The 21,591-nt window shown below is 49.3% G+C and overlaps 1 protein-coding gene across 1 annotated transcript in view; it reads left to right on the top strand.

The window, feature by feature from the left end:
• The first annotated feature begins 6,482 nt into the window (after window positions 1-6,482).
• The window catches only part of LOC105480877 (neuralized E3 ubiquitin protein ligase 1B), a 49,723-nt gene continuing 34,614 nt past the window's right edge, over window positions 6,483-21,591 (top strand). Inside the window, exon 1 of the mRNA XM_011740074.3 lies at window positions 6,483-6,666. Within this exon, the coding sequence (XP_011738376.2) occupies window positions 6,636-6,666 (31 nt within the window). The 5' untranslated portion in view covers window positions 6,483-6,635. The remainder of the gene's footprint in view (window positions 6,667-21,591) is intronic.

Here is a 21,591-nt window from a genome sequence, read left to right as displayed (position 1 = left end):
TCTATTGTGAGGCTTAGAACATACCTGGCACTCAATAAATGTTAGCTATGAGGTATAGTCATTATCATTGTAATCATACAGTGGATGCTAATTATTGGGATGATAGATTGATTTCAGTTCAATTCAGCCCCTGCTGCAGGCTTCTATCCCATGCCCATGACACGCATTTCAGAGCATCTAAGCTCTGTCCCTGTGTTGTGAGAAAGTTCACTGTGGAGCACCCATGACCCCAGCTCCCAGCAGGGCTGGCTGCCTCCCTTGGGTTTCAGGAAAATGTCAGTCCTTGGCCTTTTTAGATGTCTAGCATGGGACTATCCATCTAAATGCTGTTGATGTGTCTTTGGCTAGACTCAGGAAGAAGTTCTGTCTACTACTGTGTACCACAGATGAGCTTCCTTTGGAGCTGGCCCCAGGACCAAGCCTGTGTCTGCATGCACAGGACAAGGAAAACCAAAGGATGAGCCTTCTTTCCTTTTTTACCTTGGCTGCTAGGTACATGCTGCCAGACTCTACTACATAAAAGTGACTTGCTCAGCCTGTAATCCCAGGTGAGCAGTGGCTCACGCCTGTAATCCCAGCACTTTGGGAGGCCGAGGCAGGCGGATCACGAGGTCAGGAGATTGAGACCCTCCTGGCTAACACGGTGAAACCCCGTCTCTACTAAAAACACAAAAAAATTAGCCCGGTGTGATGGTGGGCACCTATAGTCCCAGTTACTCAGGAGGCTGAGGTAGGAGAATGGCGTGAACCCCGGAGGCAGAGCTTGCAGTGAGCCGAGATTGCGCCACTGCACTCGAGCCTGGGCGACAGAGCGAGACTATGTCTCAAAAAAAAAAAAGTGACTTGCTCATTGGGGATAGTGCAGTGAGAGTACCAGGGTTTTTTGGTTTGTTTTTACTTTTTCTTTTTAAATTTAAGATTCATGTACAGGGGGTACGTATGCAGGTCTGTTACATGGTTATATTAAGATTCGGGGGTTTAAGATTCGGGGGTACATGTGCAGGTCTGTTACATGGTTATATTGTGTTTAAGATTCGGGGGTACATGTGCAGGTCTGTTACATGGTTATATTGTGTTTAAGATTCGGGGGTACATGTGCAGGTCTGTTACATGGTTATATTGTGTAATGGGGAGGTTTGCGCTTCTAGTGCACCTGTCACCCAAATTGTGACCATTGTGCTCAATAGGTAATTTTCAGCCCTCACTCCCCTCTCATTATAAAGTAAGAACATGCAGTGTTTGATTTTCTCGTTTGTGTTTGTTTGACCTGGAGTCTCGTTCTGTCTCCCAGGTTGGAGTGCAATGGCACGATCTCTGCTTACTGCAACCTCCACCCCCTGTACTCAAGTGATTCTCCTGCCTCGGCCTCCCGAGTAGCTGGGATTACAGGCAACCGCCACCATGCCTGGCAATTTTTGTATTTTTGTATTTTTTTTTTTTTTTTGTAAAGATGGGGATTCACCATGTTGGCCAGGTTGATCTCCAACTTCTGACCTCAAATGATACGCCCACCTTGGCCTCCAAAAGTGCTGGAATTACAGGCATAAGCCACTGCGTCTGGCCAGTGTTTGATTTTCTGTTTCTTAGTTATTTCACTTAGGATAATGGCCTCCAGCCCCATCCATGTTGCTGCAAAAGACATGATTTCATCCTTTTACATGGCTGCATGGTATTCCATAGTGTATATGTACCACATTTTCCTTATCAAATCATCGGTTGATAGACACTTAGTTTGGTTCAATGACTTTGCTATTGGAGCGCTGGTATTGAAGCCCGAGGGATGCGGGCTCCTGGCTCCTCTGCTCACTGCTGTGCCACGTCAAGCATGTGGCCTCATCACCTGAGCTTGTTTCCTTTGTAGAGAGGACTAAGAACCCTCTGAGTTCTGCCTCCTTCTAGCTGTGTGACCTGAGCAGCTCTTTTCCATCTCTGAGCTTCAGCTTCCTCTCCTGCAAAATGGGAATCGACTTGTGTTAATGACCATGCTGCCAGGCTGTGACAAGGATCACTTGGAGGGTGCAACGTGGGGCCCACTATGCGGTTGGCACTTCGTAACCAGCAACTGAAAAATGATGCTTTTTCAGGTAAAGGCCTGTTGGAAATGGAAGGTTTCATAGTCAGGGTTTGCAGAAAAGCAGAGCCCTCCTGCAGCCATTTTAAAACCGAGCTTTGCAGTGTGACTCCAGATACTCGGCTCTTGAGTTGTGAGGAGGAGGCTGGGCAAACAGCCTGAAGGCAGGGGTCATTTCACGCAGGTGTCCACAGTGGGCATACCCCCAGCCTGGCCCGGCAGCTCAGTGTGCACCCTTTTTACAACATGCACCTGATGGCCTGTTATTGCATGGGGCAGAGCCTGCCAGGGCATGCCCCCAGGGAACAATGCCAGGGAGCCTGGCCAGGGCGCTCCCACTACCTAACACCCTGGGAGGCTCTGCTGACGCTGCATAATCAAGAGAGACAGCCCCACCCAGAGGCCCCTGCAACCCATGTATGGGTACTGGTGCTCAAGGAGGGTGGCACAGTCTGTGCAACTCTGGATGTGATTGGTGGAGATGTGTATGTGTGTGAAAGTCAAATCCAGGAGCGGCTGTGACTGGAGGCTGCTGCCCGGGCCCGAGGATGTCCCCACCCCATGCTCTGTCCCACAGGCTCTATGGAAGCCGTTAGTGTCTGCGGGTTCTGGTTCTGAGACCCCACCCATTCCTCTCCAGCGCCGGGGGCCTGCTGCCTTGGCGCCTGGGCAGAGCTGTCCTCTCTAACTTTAAAGGACACTGCTAAGAAGATGAGGCTTGGATATGGGCACACATAGGTTCACATCCCAACTCCTCTTAGCAGCTGCAGAGCCTTAGGCACGTGACTTTACCTCTCTGAGGCTTGGTGTCCTCGTTTGGAAAAATGGGGATGCTAGAGCCTATCTCCTTGGATGTGGTATGACTATAATATTTGGAGAAGGAAGAGATTCAGATTCCATTCCTGTGGTTATAAAGGCTCCCGTGCAGCAGGCACTCAGGGTCCAACAGTCCCTTCCCTTCCCTTGTTGCTATTAGACATAGTGCCTGGATCCCAGGCCCCTAACACATACAGACAGCAGTTCCACCGTGTCCCGGCCAGCCCTGCTTGGGAGCTAGTGGGAAAAGGTGAGATTGGAAGAGGCGACAAAAATGGGAGGCCCGCATCCCAGGAGATCAGCTTGGTACACAAGCTGCAAAGACAGGGGAGCACCTCTGCATCCTCTCAGTGTCAGTAGAGGCAGGGCCAATCAGACTTGTAAACCTCAAACCATAAATCACCCCCATGGCTTCATGTGGGTTGTAGGGGCTCAATAGATGATTGTACTGGAAGGTATACTTTAGAAGACACGTGACTCAAGAAGCCCCTCCTCAACTGGCTGGCAGGGAATATATGGTTTCTATTTGCACACCTCCTGGAACAGGGATCTCCCTCTCTCCCAAAGCCACCCTTCCACCTTTGTGGACCAGCTTTGTCTTCCTTCTCTAGTGTGGTGCCCAGAGCCAAAGCGACTTCTGGAATGGTTTAACCAACATGCACTGGAGCAACAAGCCCCTCCTTTGTCCTAAAGACTATATTTCTGTTAATGCATCCCCATTTTGTTCATTTGCTTACTTTCCCTACACATATCACTATTCATCAAACCAGGGTGTAGGGCTACTAACAGCTAAAACTCATTCCCTCACAGCCCTTTCTCTCCTCTCCCTTCTTCTCTCCCTCTCTTATTCCCCTTCTCCCTTTCTCCATTCCTTCTTTCTTCCCTCTCTTCTTCTTTCCTGTTTTTCTCTCAGCTCAGGGCAATGCATCTCTGCAGTCAATTTATACAAATGTGTATTGAGCACCTGTGTCTGCCAGCACTGTTCTGAGCACTGGGGTTTCATAGACGATTACAGCTTGCTTCCTGCCCACAGGAGCCTCCTGTCTGGCAGTGGAGGGGATAGAAAGTAACAGCTACAACACCTGTCTTGAGGGTGTAATTGAGGGACAGCACAAAGTGCAGAGGGACCTCAGAGGGGTAAGCAACTACTGTATGTGCCCAAATATAAGGCAATCCAAATAAAGGTTACAGGCACTCCCCCTTCTCCCTGTGAGAAGATGCACTTTATTGCTGAATAATATAAACTTAATGGGGTGAAGATGAAATAGACATCTACTTATAATATTTCATTTATTACTTTAGTTATATAAACATATTTACAATTATTCCCATATAAAATACTAATATGGAAAGATCGCTTTTGTCAGTTTCAAATTTCAGGAAACAATTTGATTCCAATTCATTTCTGTATGGCTTTGACACTAGTGTCACCATCGTGTGGGGTGGGGGGCAGGCAGCTTTTTACTAAAGCACGTCCTACTCTCAGAGATCCAGATGCTAACACACAGCGCTTTCGAATCCATGTGTCACGCAACCGCTGGGCACTGTGTCTCCACATCACAGGTCCAATCCGCATCACATTTTGACAGTGGGGATTCATTTGCTGCAGGTGAGCATATGTGATCTGTACAACCCGGCCACTTACTAAGGTATCTGAAAGTGGCCTTTAAAAGGCCTATTCACAACAACCTCTAACCTTTGCCGTCACAAAGTCATGTTTGTTTGGATTGCCTTATCTGACAAAAATTCCCTCGATTCCCTTTATAAAATTGCAACCTCCATATGCAACCCAATCTCACATAGATTAAAGGAGGATCAGCCGGGTGAGGTGGCTCAGGCCTGTAATTCCAGCACTTTGGGAGGCTGAGGCAGAGGAACTGCTTAAGGTCAGAAGTTTGAGACCAGCCTGGCCAACATGGTGAAACCTCATCTCTACTAAAAATACAAAAATTAGCGGGGCGTGGTAGTGGGTGCCTGCAATCCCAGCTACTCGAGATGCTGAGGCAGGAGAATTGCTTGAACTCAGGAGGCAGAAGTTGCAGTGAGCCAAGATTGTGCCATTGCACTCCAGCCTGAGTGACAGAGCGAGACTGTCTCAAAAAAAAAAAAAAAAAAAAAAAAAAAAAAAAAAAAAAAAGGAGGATCATGCTAACGGACCTTTCTCAAACAGAACTTTGGGGTTAAAAATTAAGTCACTGAGCGAGCACCTGTAATATGAGAAATTTGTAACTCAAATACAAGGCAATCTTATGTTCAGACATATGACGTCAGGGTGGGGTGGGGAATCAGGTTTCCCGGAAGTGGAAGCTTGGAGCTGACTTTAAAGACCCGAGAACCCTCTGGGATGGGTCATGTACGGTAAACAGAAGGCACCGGAGATCCAGAAGGCTGTCTCCTGAATATCCCGCTTTTATTCGCATAGCTTTCAGGCCAGTTTTGCCCTGTATCATTGGAAGGTCTTGGGCACCTCTCTTCCACTCTCAGAGCCTCAATTTCCCTATCTGTGAAATGTAAGTAATAATACATATTTCATAAGGTCTCAAGGGATACAAAAGCATGGAAAATAGAATTGAAAAAAACAACTCATTTGGAATCGGGTCTTCTTGGGGAAGTCATTGCCCTTCCTGGGCCTCAGTGTTCCAACCTGTGAAATGGAGCTGGAGAAGGGCACAGCTGCACTTCCCACTGAGTGTGGTCCAGGTGCCTGAATGAAGAATGCCTGTTACTGCCTCTGCCAGGAACACTCTACCTATCTCTTCCCATGGCCAATGCCTTCTAGTCCATCAGATGGAGCTTATGTGCCCCCACCCCAGATTCTCCCTAAGCCCCCAAATAATGTCATCTCATCACTCTACTGGGATCTGTTTTATTTTCTTCCTGGCTTTGATTATTATATAATGTGATCGTAATTGCTTGTTATTTCTATCTTCAGCATGCCATCTCCAGGGCAGTGGGGACCTTGTCTGTATCTACCCGGCCCAGCACAGTGCCTGGCGCATAGAATGTGCTCAATAAATATTTTAACGAATGAGCGAATAAATTAATGAATATGGGTTCCCTCCTCCCAATCTTTGGACACTAGGTTTCTTCTATTCCTCGGCACGTGGCCTAAGGGATGGAAAAGACTCCACCCAAACCCGGGAACCCTGGGTGTACTGTCTCCAAGCCCTTTACGCGGTCCCAGGCGCCCTTCTGCCTCTGTGCAAGTTCCCCCGCGGCCAAAGCACTCTCCAAAGAGGTCTGCCGGGGCTAGGACTTGGCCGGCTGGGGTCCCGCGCCTGGAAGAGGGCCTGGCACACAGTGGGCCTTCTCAAAGTGTTAGAACAAACGGGTGACAGGCCAGCAGACTGCCGATCCTGGCACCCGAGGGCACCCAGCTGCCCTGCGCGCCTTCCCGGCCCGGGCGCGGGAGCGGCGAGGGCGGGAGGCTTGGCTGTGCTTCTCCCGCCGCCTGGTGCAAACTTTCAAAAGATGCGGCGGCCGCGGCCCCGCCCCTGCACTGTTGCAGGCGGTGGGAGGCGGGGGCGGAGCCGGCGCGCCCGGGCCGGTGGCTCCGCCTCCTCCTCCCGCAGGCGCCGCCGCCGCCTCCTTCCCGGCTCCCGCCCCAGCTGCCGCCCGCCGGCTCGCCCGTGCAGCGGCGATGCCCCGGAGCGTCGACCCCGGTCCTGGTCTCTGGCCCGCCGCGTAATTAGCCTCCGCGCGCCCAGAGCGCGCCGCCGCCGCCGCCAACGCCGCGCCCGACGCAGCGATGGGCAACACGGTGCACCGGACCCTGCCAGGTACGCCGGGGAGCCCTGCCTGGGAGGCGGGCGCCGGGCTTCTCTCCTCTGGGGGACCCGCTGGGTGACTCCTGGAGAGCCACCCCACGCCACTTGGAGCCCTCGGCGCGCAGCGGGCTGGAGTCTCCGGTACCTCCAGGACCCCAGCTCGGCGCGCGCCCCGCGGCTGGGCTTTGCGCTCCGGGAGGGCGGGTGCCGCGTCCTGGTTACCTTGGGGACCCCAGTCCTCATTCTCCCGGCTTTGGCCAGATGCGCAAAAAAGGCCGCTGGGGCGATGCCGCGCGCCCCCTCTCCTTTGTTCCAGCCCGAGGGCGCTGATGAGCAAACTCAAGGCGACCTGGGTGGGGGTGACTGGAGCCGGGCTCGCCAGGGCTTCCGACGGCCAGAAGTCACCCGTGGTGCCGAGACTGCAGCTGCCGAGAGTGAGGGGTGCTCGCAGGGGCACCCCAGTTTCCAGCCTCCCAGCGCCCCCGCGGCACATGCTGCCTCGCTTTGGCCACGTTCCCACGCGCACCCCGGTTGCGCCCCCCTCTGGTGTCCGCTCCACTGGGGACTCCTTCGCCCCCTCGGAGTCACTGCTGCAGATCGCTTCGCCCCCTAGTTAAAATCGCCCCAGAATTTCGGGGACAGGAGTGAGGGTTATCCGGAGCAGGGTAACGGGGTAGAAGGAGGCCTTACTGGAAAATACATGGTAACTGTGGGAACAGAGCAGCGGTCCCGCGCCCGCGCGCGCCCGTGGAGGCTCAGTGCCCAGCACTTTGCATACCCCAGCTCAGTATGCAAAGAAGCTTCGCGATAAAGATGTGTATCCCAGTTTTACAAATAAAGAAATTGAGTGTCAGAAGAGGTGAAATGACTCACCCAAGGTTACACAGCTAGTAGTGGGAGAATCTGGAGTGGGACCTGTGTCTGCCCTCCCTCCCCTCACACGCCCAAGTCTTTAGAAGTATTTTGTCTTAAGGCTGAGCCTTTGTAGCATCCTTTGAGCAAAAGGTGAGAGGAGTGTGTGTGTGTTTAAAGCACAAAGGCTCGGCTCGGTGGGGAAGCAAGTCAGCTGTGAGGTTAATTGAGTGTGAGGTTCTGGAAGAGGGACATATCACCCCATCTCTGCTATAACACTCCCATATAGCTCTCCCTTCTAGGCATTACATGCAGTTAAAGAATAACTTCCCCTGGAGCGGGTTGGAATGGACAGTGCTGAGCCCAGGATTCCCAGGGTCAGCTTAAGGAAGAGGAGCCAACTCCTACTTTACAAGCCTCTGAGCTACTGCACTCAAACGTTCAAGTTCCCAGAGAGCTGAAGTCATAAGCAGAGTCACCAGCTAGTCAGTGGCAGAGGTGGAATTAGAACACAGGTCTGCTTACTGGAGGGTGGCCTCTACCTCCTGTGGACAGGGCTATTGCCAGGTTGGGGGAGAACCCACCCGCGAGTCAGGAGATAGCTGGGGATGTTGGCAAATAGGGCAGCAGATATTCTCGCCATAAAGACCCTGGGATGAGGCACCTCAGCACAGGCCCGTTTGCTTGGTTTCTTAATTTAAAAATGTTTATACTATTCTAGTAAAAAGCCATTCTGCCACCTGTGGGTCAGCCTTGGGGTGCGTAAAGGGACAGACACACGCCAGGCAGGCTAAATATAGCTGGAGATTTATGTATTCTCCATCCCTCTCAACCCTCTTTCTGTGGGCTGGGCCACCCTAGGCTGGGAGCCTGCAGTTAAGGTTGGTTACCCACTGCAGTGTCTAAGTATGGGGAAGTCAGACTCTCCTCTGGGGCTTGAAGCTTGCACTGAGTTTGAGGAAGGGGTCAGAACTGGAATTCCTGAGTCACATCGGGTGGCTGGTGCCAAGAATATGAAGAGCCGTTAATTGTTTTCCGACCTACCAGTAATGAGTTTCTTTCACACCCTGTGCTGTTTTTTATACCTCTGTGCTTGGCATGTGATGGTCCTCACGCATGGACTGTCCTTTCTTGTCTAGTCTGCCTTTCAAAATCCAGTTGTCGTTACCTCCTCCAGGAAGCCTTCCCTGACCACCCACAGTCTCATCCTTTGCTCTGCTACCTGGATACCTGAAGTCCCTTCCTGCTCATTGTTGCAATGACTGCATTGTCATTGCCTGTCTCTGTGACTCTTTGGGGTTCCCTGAGGACAGAGCCCTTGTCTTGATCATCTTGTATCCCTGGTTGCCTATCCCAGAGACTGGTGCCTGGCAAGGGCTCAAAAACTGGTGCTGGAGCTCAAATGTTGCCTGAATCTTAGGCTGAAGGAACACTTGGCACAGTCTTGCCCTGTAGAATCCTTGTGCTTTCGTTCTCAGGAAAAGGACACATGCGTGGGGTTCTTTCTGCGGGACTTGAAATAGAGAGCTGGCATTTGCTGAGCACCTGGATTCCATGCCAGGCTTCCTGCATATGTGGCTTCATTTACACGCCAAGCATGCTTCTCCTCAAGGCTTCTGCACTTCCTGATCCCTCTCCCCGGCACATTGTTCTCCCCTCCTCCCCATGGCTCCCACCAGGCTTCCTTGGGGTCTCTGCTTGAATGAGGGGCCTGCTGTTGCCCCAACCCCACTCACTCCTTTGACCCAGCTTTAAGTTTCTCCTTAGCATGTGTCACTATGCGACACGCTGTATGTGTAGTTAGCAGTTTCTTATCTGTCTCCCCAGGGAGATTTTGTCCATTTTATTCACTGCTATATGTTTAGCACCTGGAGCAGTGGCTAGTGCAGAGTAAATGTTCAGTAAGTATGCGTTGGATGGGATGAATGGATGAATTTAATTCTTCTGACATCCCTGGAGTGTAGGCATTATCATCTCCATATTACAGTTGAGAAGCCAAGGCTCAGAGAGGTAAAGTGGCTTGTCCCAGCTCACACAGTTCATCTAGTTCGCAGAACAGGGATTGAAATCTAGGTTAACTTGGCTCCAAAGTCCTGCATTCTTATTCTGACATGCTGTGGCCTCCCAGCCCGTGATTTAGATAACATTTATTGGGTTCCCCACCATGCACGTGGCATACTACACAACACAATAAGGAAATGCCAAAGAAAGGGAAGATTCTTTATGATCGATTGCGGAAGCCTCTTAGCAGCTCTTGCAAAGTGCATCAGCATAATCCGAGAAATGCCCTTTAAACAGAACTGTGCAGCACAGGACCTCATATCTACTAAGCTCCTACTGTGTGCTCTACATTCTCTTTCCAGTTGCAACTCAACCCTGCAAAGTAAGGTGCCATTCTCCTCCATTTTAAAGAGATTAAGACACTTTGCATACAGTTAAACAGCGGCAAAGCTGGGCTTAGAAGACTGGGACCTGTCTGACTCTTAATGCCGTGTAGTCCTTCTCTCTCGAATCCGTTAGCCTTCATCTGGGTTTTTGAAGGGAGAAAAAAAGCATAAGCAGGTAGGGATAGGGGAGGGCAGCATTCCAGGATGAGAGTGAGGGGAGGTGGAGGGAGGGACTCATCCCCTTCTTCTCCTAACAGTACATTCCAATCCCTTCCCTCTGGCCTCTGGGGCTTGCCCGCAGCTCTGGTTGGAGAATACACTAAATTCAAACTACAGGTTGGCTTTAATCATTAAGTTGGCCCACCCTTGGCCAAACCAACAGCTTTTTCGTATTAGCTCAATAATCGGGCATTCCAGAACTTTGGAGTGAGGAAAGTGTGTTGATCCCGCTCTATACCACGCCCTTGGTCAAGGGCTTTACCCACAGTATCTATTTGAAATCCTCATTACAACCCTTTAGAGGAACTATATTTATCCCCATTTTACAGGGCAGCAAGTGGAGGCTCAGAGAGGTCAAGGACACAGAGTAAGGGGAGAAGCAGCCTCCCCTAACTTATGTGGACAGTCTGCAAGTGCTGCATCCAGACAAAGAAGCACTCGCCTACCCCAGACACTCTGACATTCTCACTTGCAGAGCCCCTTTCTCTTTTTGGCCCAGATAAGGGGCCATGCGGATGCTGAGCCTACCCGGGACACATCTGCTGCTCCCTGCCTTCCTATCTGAGCCATGGGTGGTGTTGCTCCTAGGGCCTGGCAGCCACTGTTTTCCCTGGATCTGGACTTTCTCAGCTCTTGGGAGGACAGCGACCCTTGTCACCCTCCTTCCAGCCACGGCAATACTGCATGGATGGCCCACAGAGTGATATTGCCTTTCCTCTTTCTACCTCTCCTCCTCCTTCCCCAGTCACCACTTCACATTCAGTTGGTCTTTACCTTGCTTGTCTTGTCCCATCTTGCTCCCTTCTACCAGGTCATTAAGAACCACCTCTATCAGTGATTCTGTAGAATCAGAATCACTTGTTACCCTCATGAGCTGGCCCTAGTAGAAGGGGCCAACATGCTCTAACAGAACGGGACACCCAGTTGGTTACATCACTAGAGAGCACAAGGTCCTGCTACCCTGTGACTCAGAGAGGGACAGTCAGCACCCAGTGCTCCAAGCAAGGCCTGGCCACCAGACCATGTGGTCTCTCCACCGTGGGTTGTGACCAGCTGTAAAAAAATCTTTAATGACATAGAATTTAAAAAATCTTGTGCATTTATGTAGTAAGAGTATTTTTGCTTCATAAACTTTTCAGTTGCGCATGCGGGTGTGTGTGAGATGTATGTGTGTTTTGTGTGTTGCCATGTAAAATGCATTTCTTTCCCTGGGTCACAGCGGGAGCTGTTGGGAACTGGAAGGCCCCTGGCCTACAGCAGTGCAAGGCTGGTGTTATGGTGTTAGACTCACATCTTACAGTCAAGCTGCCTGGGTTCAAATTTCAGCTCAGCCAATTCCCAATGGCATGACCTCTCTGTGCCTCAGTTTCCTCACAGGGAGACTAGGGGTAGCTCCTTCATGGTTGGTAGGGGTGGGAATTATGTGGAATAGAGAAAGTGAGTGTTCAGCACATGCCCAGGATGGTAGCCATCGTGGTTCTGGGAAGAGAGGCCTCGGGCCTGCTCCTGGAGTCCCTGGACTCCAGCGGGTGGCTGACAGGTGCCCTTCACTCCTTGCCTTGAAAACCCTGCCCCAGGTGACCGCAAGCCTCAAACCAAGGGGCTGAAGATGGGGAGGCACCCCTTTCCTGTCTACTGACAGCAGTTCCCAAGGGTTCCTTGGGCTGTTTCCTGAACACCTGATTTCTGCTAAGAAGGATCTACCTGGTGGGTTGCATTTACAGTTCTCCTGTGTTCACCAAACGTCTAGGCCAGGCTCCATGCTGGGCAGGGGAACACAGCCTGGGTTTAGGGACTCTAGTTCTAGCAGGAGAGACCAACAAGGGCACAGCAGTTAAAGTACATGGTGTCGGGGGAGCTCAGGGAGTTGAGAGCCCAGAAGATGATGCAGGGGAGGCTTCCGGGAGGAGGCGCACTCTGTCTAGCTCACACCGGAAAGAAGAGACATCAGCTAGGAGAAGGGAGTGAGAAAGGCTGTTCAGGGCACCATGTGCAAAGGCCTGAGGGAGGGGGAGCAGCACAGGTTGGGGGAGCTGTGGAGTTCTGAGGACTCTAGTGTAAATGGGGATGGGATGTGAGGTCACAGCAGTGGGAAAGGCTGGAGGCAGGGGCGGGGGGGGGGGTAGGCGGAGGCTTCTTATAGGCCGGGCTGCAGTCAGGAGGCTTGGATTTCTCAGCTGGCACACTCCCAACCGGGATAATGTGCTGTGTTTGCCAGCAGGGGCGTAGCATTTTCCCTGGGCTGGACCTCAAGGGCCGCTCAGCACAGGCTGTTTAATCTCCCCCATGGAGAAGAGTCAGCTCTGCCTCTCTTTTGGACCAAAGGGCTTTCTGTACTTATGGTGCTCTCTGAGGGCTTAAAATAGAAGCCCAGAAGCCAGGTGTGTGGTTAGAGCTTAAAGCAGAGAGGGAAGAGGGAGGGCACCAGGTCGCAGCCTGGCAGGTAGCACACGCTCACCTGGGCAGCGTTGTGGGGTGGTCCAAGCTCGTGCACACCTGCCCCGCACTGGGGCCTTTATCCCATCCCATTGAAACCATCATGAGGGCCTTGCGAGGCAGTCTTCTCATGTCACAGAAGGGGAAACTGAGGCTCAGAGGGGTAGTGAGACCTGCCCAGCCCAGGTGGCCAGGAAGTGGCAGAGCGAACTGGATCGCAGGCATGCTGGGCTCCACACCCCTTCCCCCCATCCCACGGGGCACTGCACCCTGGGGTCCCTTGGGGCTCCTCTTGCTGACTTGCTGCTGCCCCTTGTCCTCATCCTGAGCACCTGAGCCCCACCCTTCTTGCAGGTGCACCCCCTTTGCCCTCTGAAGATGAATTGCTTCTGTCCCCAGCAGCCAAAATGAAGCTGCACCTAGAAAAGCCGCCTGCCCCCACCCACCTCAGCCCAGGCCTACAGACTCTGGAAATCTTGCCCGAGAGGAGAAGGGGTGAGCTGAGTTCTGTGCTCCTTCTTCCTGCCCAACTAGGACTCAGGCTCCTGACTCATCTGCCTGGTAAAAACTGTCCCATGCTGCCAGCCCCAGCCCCCAGTGGCAAGCATCACAGTGCTCCCAATACCTTCCCTGGGCCCAGGGTGCTCGCAGGCCCTTCCCCCAGCCCGGACCTCCAGGCAGCCCCCAGCAGTCAGTGAGCAAGGGCCCAGGTGAGGGTGAGAGCCCTTTGTCATCCAGGCCCGCATCTGTCCTGCAGGTGAGAAGCATCCTGTCCCCATGCTGTGCCCCCAGCAGCAGCAGAGTAACTACACGGGCTGGGGTCCTTCCTTCTCGCATCTGAGTCTGGGCCTCGCCCCTTTTTAGCCAGACAAGTGACTTAACCTCTCTAAGCCTCGGTTTCCTCTTCTACGGAAAGGGGAGAATGATGTTACCTCTCAGGCATGCCAAGTGTCCAGCAGATACTAAGTGCTCACACGTAGCACCTGCTAGGATTATGTATTCACTGGGAGAGGAGCCGCTGCTCTACACTGAGCTTAGGATTGGGTGCTCTTAAGGGAGACAGACACAAAAGAATAACCACTAACTTGTATCACGTAGCCCGTCTGTGCCAGACAGTGTTCTCAGCAGGCACATCCATGCCTATCAGGACAAGCCCTGTAAGATGGCTCCTATTATTATTGCCCCAACTCTTGGGAGAACATAGGCACAGAGAGGGAAGGTAACTTTCCCAGGGAGCACAGCTCAAGCAGTCCCACATGATTCCAGCTACAGGGAAGGAACGTCAGTGTGGACGGGAGTGTTGGGTCAGGGTGGAGGGTTCCCGTAGGGGCCATTTCCCATTTGCACTGGAAGCCCTCATCGTATTTGGCAGAAATCTGTAAGCATTTCGAAATCTTGGCAGGTTCATTTTTAATTGCTCACCTAGTTCTTTTAGTTTTGTCTCACGTCGTACCTCTAGGCATGGGTGGGGGCCCTCTCCAGGCAGCCTGTGGGTTCACCGTGGAGATTCCCAGCAGGTAGCCCCCAAGGTCTGGTGTGCGGATCTCCAATTCCCTGCCAAGGCAGGTCAGGGGAGAGTGATGCCCTGAGGGCTTTCTGGGCAGCAAAGGCCATGCCATCCCCAGGGAAGAAAAGACTCTCCAGCAGCGTAGTCTGGGAGGGCCGTGGTGACCTGAGAGCTGCAGACCTGAAGGGGAAGGGCACGGTGGAACCAATGCAGACATGACCAGTGTGTAGACATCACAGGAGAGCAGATTCTGGTTCAGCCAGAGGAGGAACTGTCTAACTGTGGGAACTGTCTGGAACTGGAAAGCGGGGAGAGCATGCCTGTCACTGGAGTACACAGGTAATTAGCCCAGCTGGGACTTGACATGGTTCTTGCAAAAGCCCTGGAGTATCCAGTGCATTTCAGATGAATTGTCCACGAAGATGCCTTTTGACCCTGGGGTCTTCCGGGCAATGCCTTCCAGTGCCCATCTGCTGAACTCCTGCAGAACCCTTCACTTTTTTTTTTTTTTTTTAGACAGTCTTGCTCTGTTGCCCAGGCTGGAGTGCAGTGGCGCAACCTTGGCTCACTGCAACCTTTGCCTACCGGATTCAAGCAATTCTTCTGCCTCAGCCTCCCAAGTAGCTGAGACTGCAGGCACCCGCCACCACACCCGGCTAAATTTTGTATTTTTAATAGAGATGGGGTTTCACCATGTTGGTCAGACTGGCCTCAAACTCCTGACCTCAGGTGATCCACCCGCCTCGGCCTCCTGAAGTGCTGGGATTACAGGTGTGAGCCACCACTCCTGCTTGGCACCCTTCACATCTCACTTAGACAGTCCCCCTTTCAGTTCTGTATGGTGGAGGGTTTAGCACCACTTTATAGATCAGGACATATAAGGCACAGGACAGTGACGCCACCTGCCTCAGCTCAGTTCTCATACCTCCCTGTGTCCACCCAGCCTCAGAACTTTCAGACAGCAGCAGGTGTTTCTGAGCAGAGTTTGGGACAGCCATCCCAGGACCACAGACCCAGCCCACTCATCCCTTCTTCTTTCATTTTCTTATTACCAGGACTCAGGGCCACCCAGAGCTGGCCTCTTGCCTCACTTCTAGGCAGAGGGGAAAGTTCTTTAATGAATAAGCCATTTGGGGAAATTGGTGGGGTGGAGGTGTCTTGGGCAGTATTGGCACTTGGCAGAATGCCCACAGCTATTAAACAGTGTACTTTGTTTACAACCTCAACATTACACATTGTTTATATCACAATTGCATCCCTCAGGCATGTGTTTTCTTTCCTTCTGCTACAAGGATGATGGATTTATGAGATGGGTCAGCACTGTACTCATGTCTCCATGGCCAGGTCTGCCTGATAACTTTCCAGTCCAAACAAGCAGATCTCCACGTCTCAGAAAAGCTTCACTTCCCTTAAAGTTTGGGCCATTCAAGAGCGGGAGATGGCAGAGTGGAATTTCCATGTCTCTGCAAGAACTTCAGCCCTGCAGATAGGTCACTCAGGGGCTCTGTTCCCAGGACCAGAGGGCACTCCAAATCCCCATTCCAGCTCCCATGTGGCATATGGGGATACTGAGGACCAGAACCTGGCACAAGGTCACCAGGTGATTACAAATGGGGTCTTTTGCTGGAATCTCAAGAAAGGTGGTAGAAAGGGCGTTGGTTTGGAGGCAGTCCCAAGTTTGAATCTCAGTTCCACTGTCTCTAAGCTGTATGATCGTGGGTAGGTCTGTTCCTCCCTGAGCTGTTACATATAAAGTTTCAGTGCTGCAAAAGGAATAGCACTCAAATATAAAATTTTCTTTTTAATTCTCAGCAAGGCAAGTTACTTCTATAGAAGGGTGTGCCCTTACAGATGGAGCAATGGTGAGTGCACACTTGGACAAGGGAAGGGAAGGGGTTTTTATCCCTGATGCACGTGGCCCCTGCTGCTCTGTCGTTCCCCTATTGGCTAGGGTTCGACCGCACAGGCCAAACTAATTCTGATTGGCTAATTTAAAGAGAATGACAGGGTGAGTGCTTTGGCGGGAGTCAGGGCAGAGCAGGTAGCAGGTGATCGGAATGAGTCAGGGTGGAGTAGGTAATCGAAAAAGTTTGCTTTACGAGGAAGTTTAAAAGTAGGAGGCAAAGAATTGAACATACTGACATATTAATTATTTGAAAAGAAATTTAGAACACATATCTGACAACCCCTCCCCTTGTATGTCCTTACAGCTTTCTTTGCAAACTATTTTAAACATGTCTTGGCTTAGTTGTTTTGCTTGATTTTCCAAAAGCAGCAGCTTCTCTGGATAAGGTGGAGGATAGTTAAGTGAGGTTTTCGTAAGTGCCGTTTTTATGAGCCTCTGTATCAACTTACGGATGCATGGTATGACATAGCACCTGACAAAAATAAGTACACCTATTATGGCTGTGAGGGAAATAAGCATTGAGGGTATTATTCCTTTCCATTTACCGAATTACTTTTTTAGCCATCCTATAAAGAGGTCATTTACCCGAGTTGCTGGCTAACTCATTGGATAGAGCAGTCAGACCTTGCAATGCCTTTGTTATACTTCCATCGGGGCGGTGTTATTTGGGATGAAGGTGCAACATTGAGTTCTAATCATGACGCAGACTCTTCCTCTTGCTGCTAATATCATGTCTAAGGCTATCCTATTTTCCTAAGCCATCTGGCTAGTAGTCCCTAATTGTTCAGCTATTCCTTTAACAGCATCTTTAGTGTAGTTAATACATCGCTGTTGGTTGTAATATATGTAGTTTATCCAATCTACATTTTTATTAACTGTCACCTACCAAAATATTGACTCAAATCCTGCAGCTATTTTATTTCGGGCTTTAAATTGATCTGGTATTTCCCATGGGACTCCAGTTGCTTTTAAATAGATGTGAGTGTCAAAAGACCCATAAGGGCTTCTCTTGCTTTATGATGTCTTGTTTTTCCTCCCACTGGTTGATGAAATACCAGGGTGAAAGGGATAGCCAATTGGACTAAAGCACAAGTGCCACTCCAGTTATTCGGCAGAGTGTCCAGTAAAGGTCCACCACAATACCACCATACATCCGCTCAGGGATGAACAAGAAAGGCTGACTTATTGGTAAGCTCTTGAAAGTTCTTAAGCTCACTGCATCCCTTCAGGTCTCCAAGGAAGGCTAAGTTTCCTCTCTGTCATGACAGACAGGAAGTGAACTTATTGGGAGACGGAAGCTGGATGGCCCTCGGGGGCTGACCTGCAGGGTGCCGAACTTTGGGATATAGCAGAAAGAGCTTGGCACAACTTATTACTCCAGGCTGTAGAATCCTGGAAAAGAGCTACCATGCAGTCTATGCCTGGTCGACTGGAGGACCACCTTGGTGGAAAGGGGACAATTTGGGCCTCTGGCCTGCCATGTACACAAGCATAACAATTGCTTTTGTTTAACGTGTGGATAGAATATTTGATCCATTCCAACCAGGCATTTGCATCTTGGTATTCTGTCTTAATTGCCAAAGTTTAAGTCTTTAACTTCTATGGTCCTCTAGTAAAATGAATGTATGGTTTTTAGGAAATTACAAAAACCGTTGGGGCAGTCCATCCTTGTTCTTTAGTGGTCCACAGAACATTAGACCAACTGTGGCATAAAAGCTCTACATCAGGTGGCAAGCCTCCTGGTTGACACTGGGGTCTTTATCGAAATCTCCCCAGATTAAATGGTCCCAATTTACTAATGCCTAGTCTGAAGAAAGTCAGGAGGGACAGCGGCACTTTTCTGAAGTAGAGAGCTGTCTTTGACTTGGCAAGTCCCCACAGGGTATAACAAGGCAAGCATTAAATGCAATAGTTTGAGGCAAAATTGACTCGGTTATGTTAATAACTAGATGGTCAGCAATAGAGTGAGGAAGAAGGAAGTGATAGATGAAAGAGTTTAGCTTTCGTTTGGTAGGGTTTTCTCCTGGGACTATGGTCCACGACTCTGGAGGGGGTGGTGCTTTCTTGACTCAGCGGTGATGAGTCCATCCCTTTTTCACTGTACGAACAGCAGTCTTGGTGGCAAGCAGCACAAGGTAGGGTCCTTCCCAGGCTGGCTTGAGTTTTCCTTCTTTCCACCCTTTGAGGAGAACGTGATCTTCAGGTTGGTGCTGGTTTACCGGAAATTCTAGGGGTGGTACAAGTGCTAAAAGACTTAGTTTTAAGGGAAAGGAGAGTGGAAGATAAACCAAGTATATCATTTCTAAGAAATTGACCTTTTGTTTTAAATTTGGAGACAGCAGTGGACTTTATAGTGCCTGGTGCCTTCTGAGAAATTTCCTTCGGCACCTATTTTTATTAGTTTTTATACTGAAGAAATCCAAACACCATTTTATATTTGACAATGCTTCCTATGATTTTTATACCAGATAAGCTAAATTTCATCTTTATATTAGTATATCAATGTTAAACTTAGTTTTAATAAAACTTTGTAGACATATTTAATTTTTAATGTCTGACCATGAGGCAAGATTTTTATAGACTCTTAACCTTTTACAATTCTTGTTAAAGAGCAGGTTCGTGCTTTAAGAAAAACCCATTGTGTTATTTTAATGTCCAGTTCACAGAAAAACTGGATACCCTTTTAACTTTAGCCAGTATGTTTACACACAGAATTTCCTTTATAATTAACATTTTAAAACTTGCTTAAACCTTCAAAATAAAAAAAATTTTTAACCTTTTAATGTAGGTAAAAATCCATTCTTAGGCCTCTTTATACTCCTTTTACTAAAAGTCTATTTTACTTTCCTTATACACCTTGCACATAAACTTTTTTCAATAGTTTTACATTCAGGAGGCTTAATTACTTTTAAATTATACAACATTTCTTGCATAAATTCCTTTTTATAATACACTTTTTCTTTCACGACTTTCATAGACAATTCTTCAACATGCCTCAACTTTCTGACTTATTGCAAACATCTCTTTCTTTAAACAACCAGTTATTTTAGGATAAGAATTTACCATATAACATTCTTTTTATATAAATTCTCCCCGACTTTTTTTTTTTTTCCCTAAAGATGATAACCATTCTTTTCCAAAGCGAACTTCCTTCATGTCTGTGGACTAGACTACCTAAAGCCATAAGATTAGAAGTTAGGATGATACATGTTGCACTGTCAACTTTTGGCAAACTTTACTTTTGTTGAAAACTGTGTAAGTTTGGGATCTCAACTATCCTTTGCTGTTAATAAGACCTCGTTTAGTCCAAATTAACTTAGAATTGGTATAGAGGGTTCCTTCCTGGTTCTGTAAGTACTTTAAGACTTGGCTGAGTGGAAACAGCTCACACTTTGAGCAGACCAATTATCAGGCAATTTTCCTAACTCTGCTTTTACAACAGTTTCCTTATCAATTACTGAATACCTATTGTGTCTTTTTCCCTCATCACCTGGGAGGAGCCATCTATGTCCAGTCCTGAAGGGAGCTCCTCCTAGGTCTGGTCAGACCTTTGTATGGTAATTAAGATTTAGATCCCCTGTTAGGAAACCTGCTGGGTTAAGGGAATTATCAGTGGTTAATGTTAAATCATCTAACAGAATAGCCCCATACTTTAAGATTTTTGAGTTAGTAAACTATTTTTTTTTTTTGACTTAGGATAGTTCTGAACTGGTGAGGTGTGCTCACAATGAGGTTTCCTCTAAAAGTTATTTTTCTACTTTTTTCTGTTAGCAAAGCTGTTGCCACTACAGATTGAATGTATTTGGGCCATCCGCAGGGTACTGGGTTAAGGATTTTTGATAGAAGGCTACGGGTTGTCAGTGGCCTCAGTGCTTTTGGGCTATGCTCTTGTTTACACCGACAACAAAGTGGTACCGTGGATTGTTATAGGGTCACGGAGAAGACCTTTAATGATCAATTATAGGTTCTAAATGTACCTTGGCTTTTAAAGGACTAGGGTACATTATTTTTTTTCTTGACTACTTGTATATCTCTTCCTTTCTCTTTGTGTCTCTCTGACTCCCTTTTTGTCTGTCTCTTCCTCTCTCTCTTTCCCTCTCCTCTCTCTCTGCTGGTCTTTCCTTGCCTCTGCCAGCCGCTTAGGCTGCTGTTCTCCCCTCTCCCTCTTCACCTAGGGGAGGGACCGGCGGGAGTGGAGCTACTCTTTCTTCCCCCAAGAAGAAAGTGGGGGTTTGTGTGAGGTTCAACCCTTGAAATTAGCAGAAGGCTCAACCCCTCAAACCAGGGATGTCTCACCTTGCCTGTCCCAGAAGGCTCAGTCCCTCAAACCAGGGGCTGTCTTGCCTTGCTTGTCCTGGAAGGTTGACCTGTTTCCCCTCTTTCCCCTTCTGAAGGTCCTTTGCACACTTCCCACTCGTGCTGTCCTCTCTGGCTGCTCCCCAAGGGAGAATTAAGCTCCTCTTTGTGTTGGTGTGCTGGTATAAATCCTATGGCAGGATCCGCCCCAAGCCATATGAGGTAGCTATGGAACCGCGAAGAGGACCCACTCTCTCCGTCCAGCAGTAGGACTTGTCACCATCCACACGAATGACACCACAAGCAACGTGGTTGGTGATCACTCACGCACACACACATTTCGCCCTCTAGAATGTGACCACCAAGGAAGTACTTTACCAGCTTCCACCGCTTCTCCTTCCTTGGTCTATGCACAGAGTCATCACCGCAGTATGTGAGGATCCTTTAAGCTAGGTTGCTGGCCAATTTTTTGGCTTTTTTTTTTTTTCCCACCTACTGAGAGCTCGGGTTATTCCTCACACTGGGTGGGTCTTGATTTCTCACCCTTGAGGCTGCCACAATAGGACGGGGTGCACCTCCTCACAAGAACCAAAGATCACCCCTGGAGGGAAATGTAATCACGGGTGAGCCCCCAAATTGTTGTATATAAAGTTTCGGTGCCACAAAAGGAATAGCACTCAAATATAAAATTTTCTTTTTAATTCTCAGCAAGGCAAGTTACTTCATAGAAGGATATGCCCTTACAGATGGAGCAATGATGAGCGCACACTTGGACAAGGGGAAGGGGTTCTTATCCCTGACGCACGTGGCCTCTGCTGCTGTGTCTTTCCCCTATTGGCTAGGATTAGACCCTGCAGGTTAAACTAATTCCGATTGGCTAATTTAAAGAGAATGAAGGGGTGAGTGTTTTGGCAGGAGTCAGGGCAGAGCAGGTAGCAGGTAATCTGAATGAGTTAGGGTGGAGCAGGTGATCAGAATGAGTTAGGGGGAGCAGGTGATCGGAATGAGTTAGGGTGGAGTAGATAATCTAAAAAGGTTGCTTTACGAGGAAGTTTAAAAGTAGAAGGCAAAGAATTGAACATACTGACATATTAATTCTTTGAAAAGAAATTTAAAACTCATATCTAACAACCGCCATGTCCTCATCTTTAGGATGGGGATAATGACAGTCCCTCCCTCCCTAATGGGGCTGCGATGAGGAATAAATAGGAGATTCTAGGAGAAGTCCAAACCCAGCACAAGCTGGGAACTCTGTAAGTGGCCATTACCTTTTTTCCTTGGAGGCAAGGGATCTGTGCTCCCAGAATTGATCTGAGCGGTAGGACCAAATAATC

This window comes from Macaca nemestrina, chromosome 6 (genome assembly GCF_043159975.1).
Source record: "Macaca nemestrina isolate mMacNem1 chromosome 6, mMacNem.hap1, whole genome shotgun sequence".
Classification (NCBI taxonomy): domain Eukaryota; kingdom Metazoa; phylum Chordata; class Mammalia; order Primates; family Cercopithecidae; genus Macaca; species Macaca nemestrina.
This window is presented reverse-complemented; position numbering and strand designations above follow the sequence as displayed.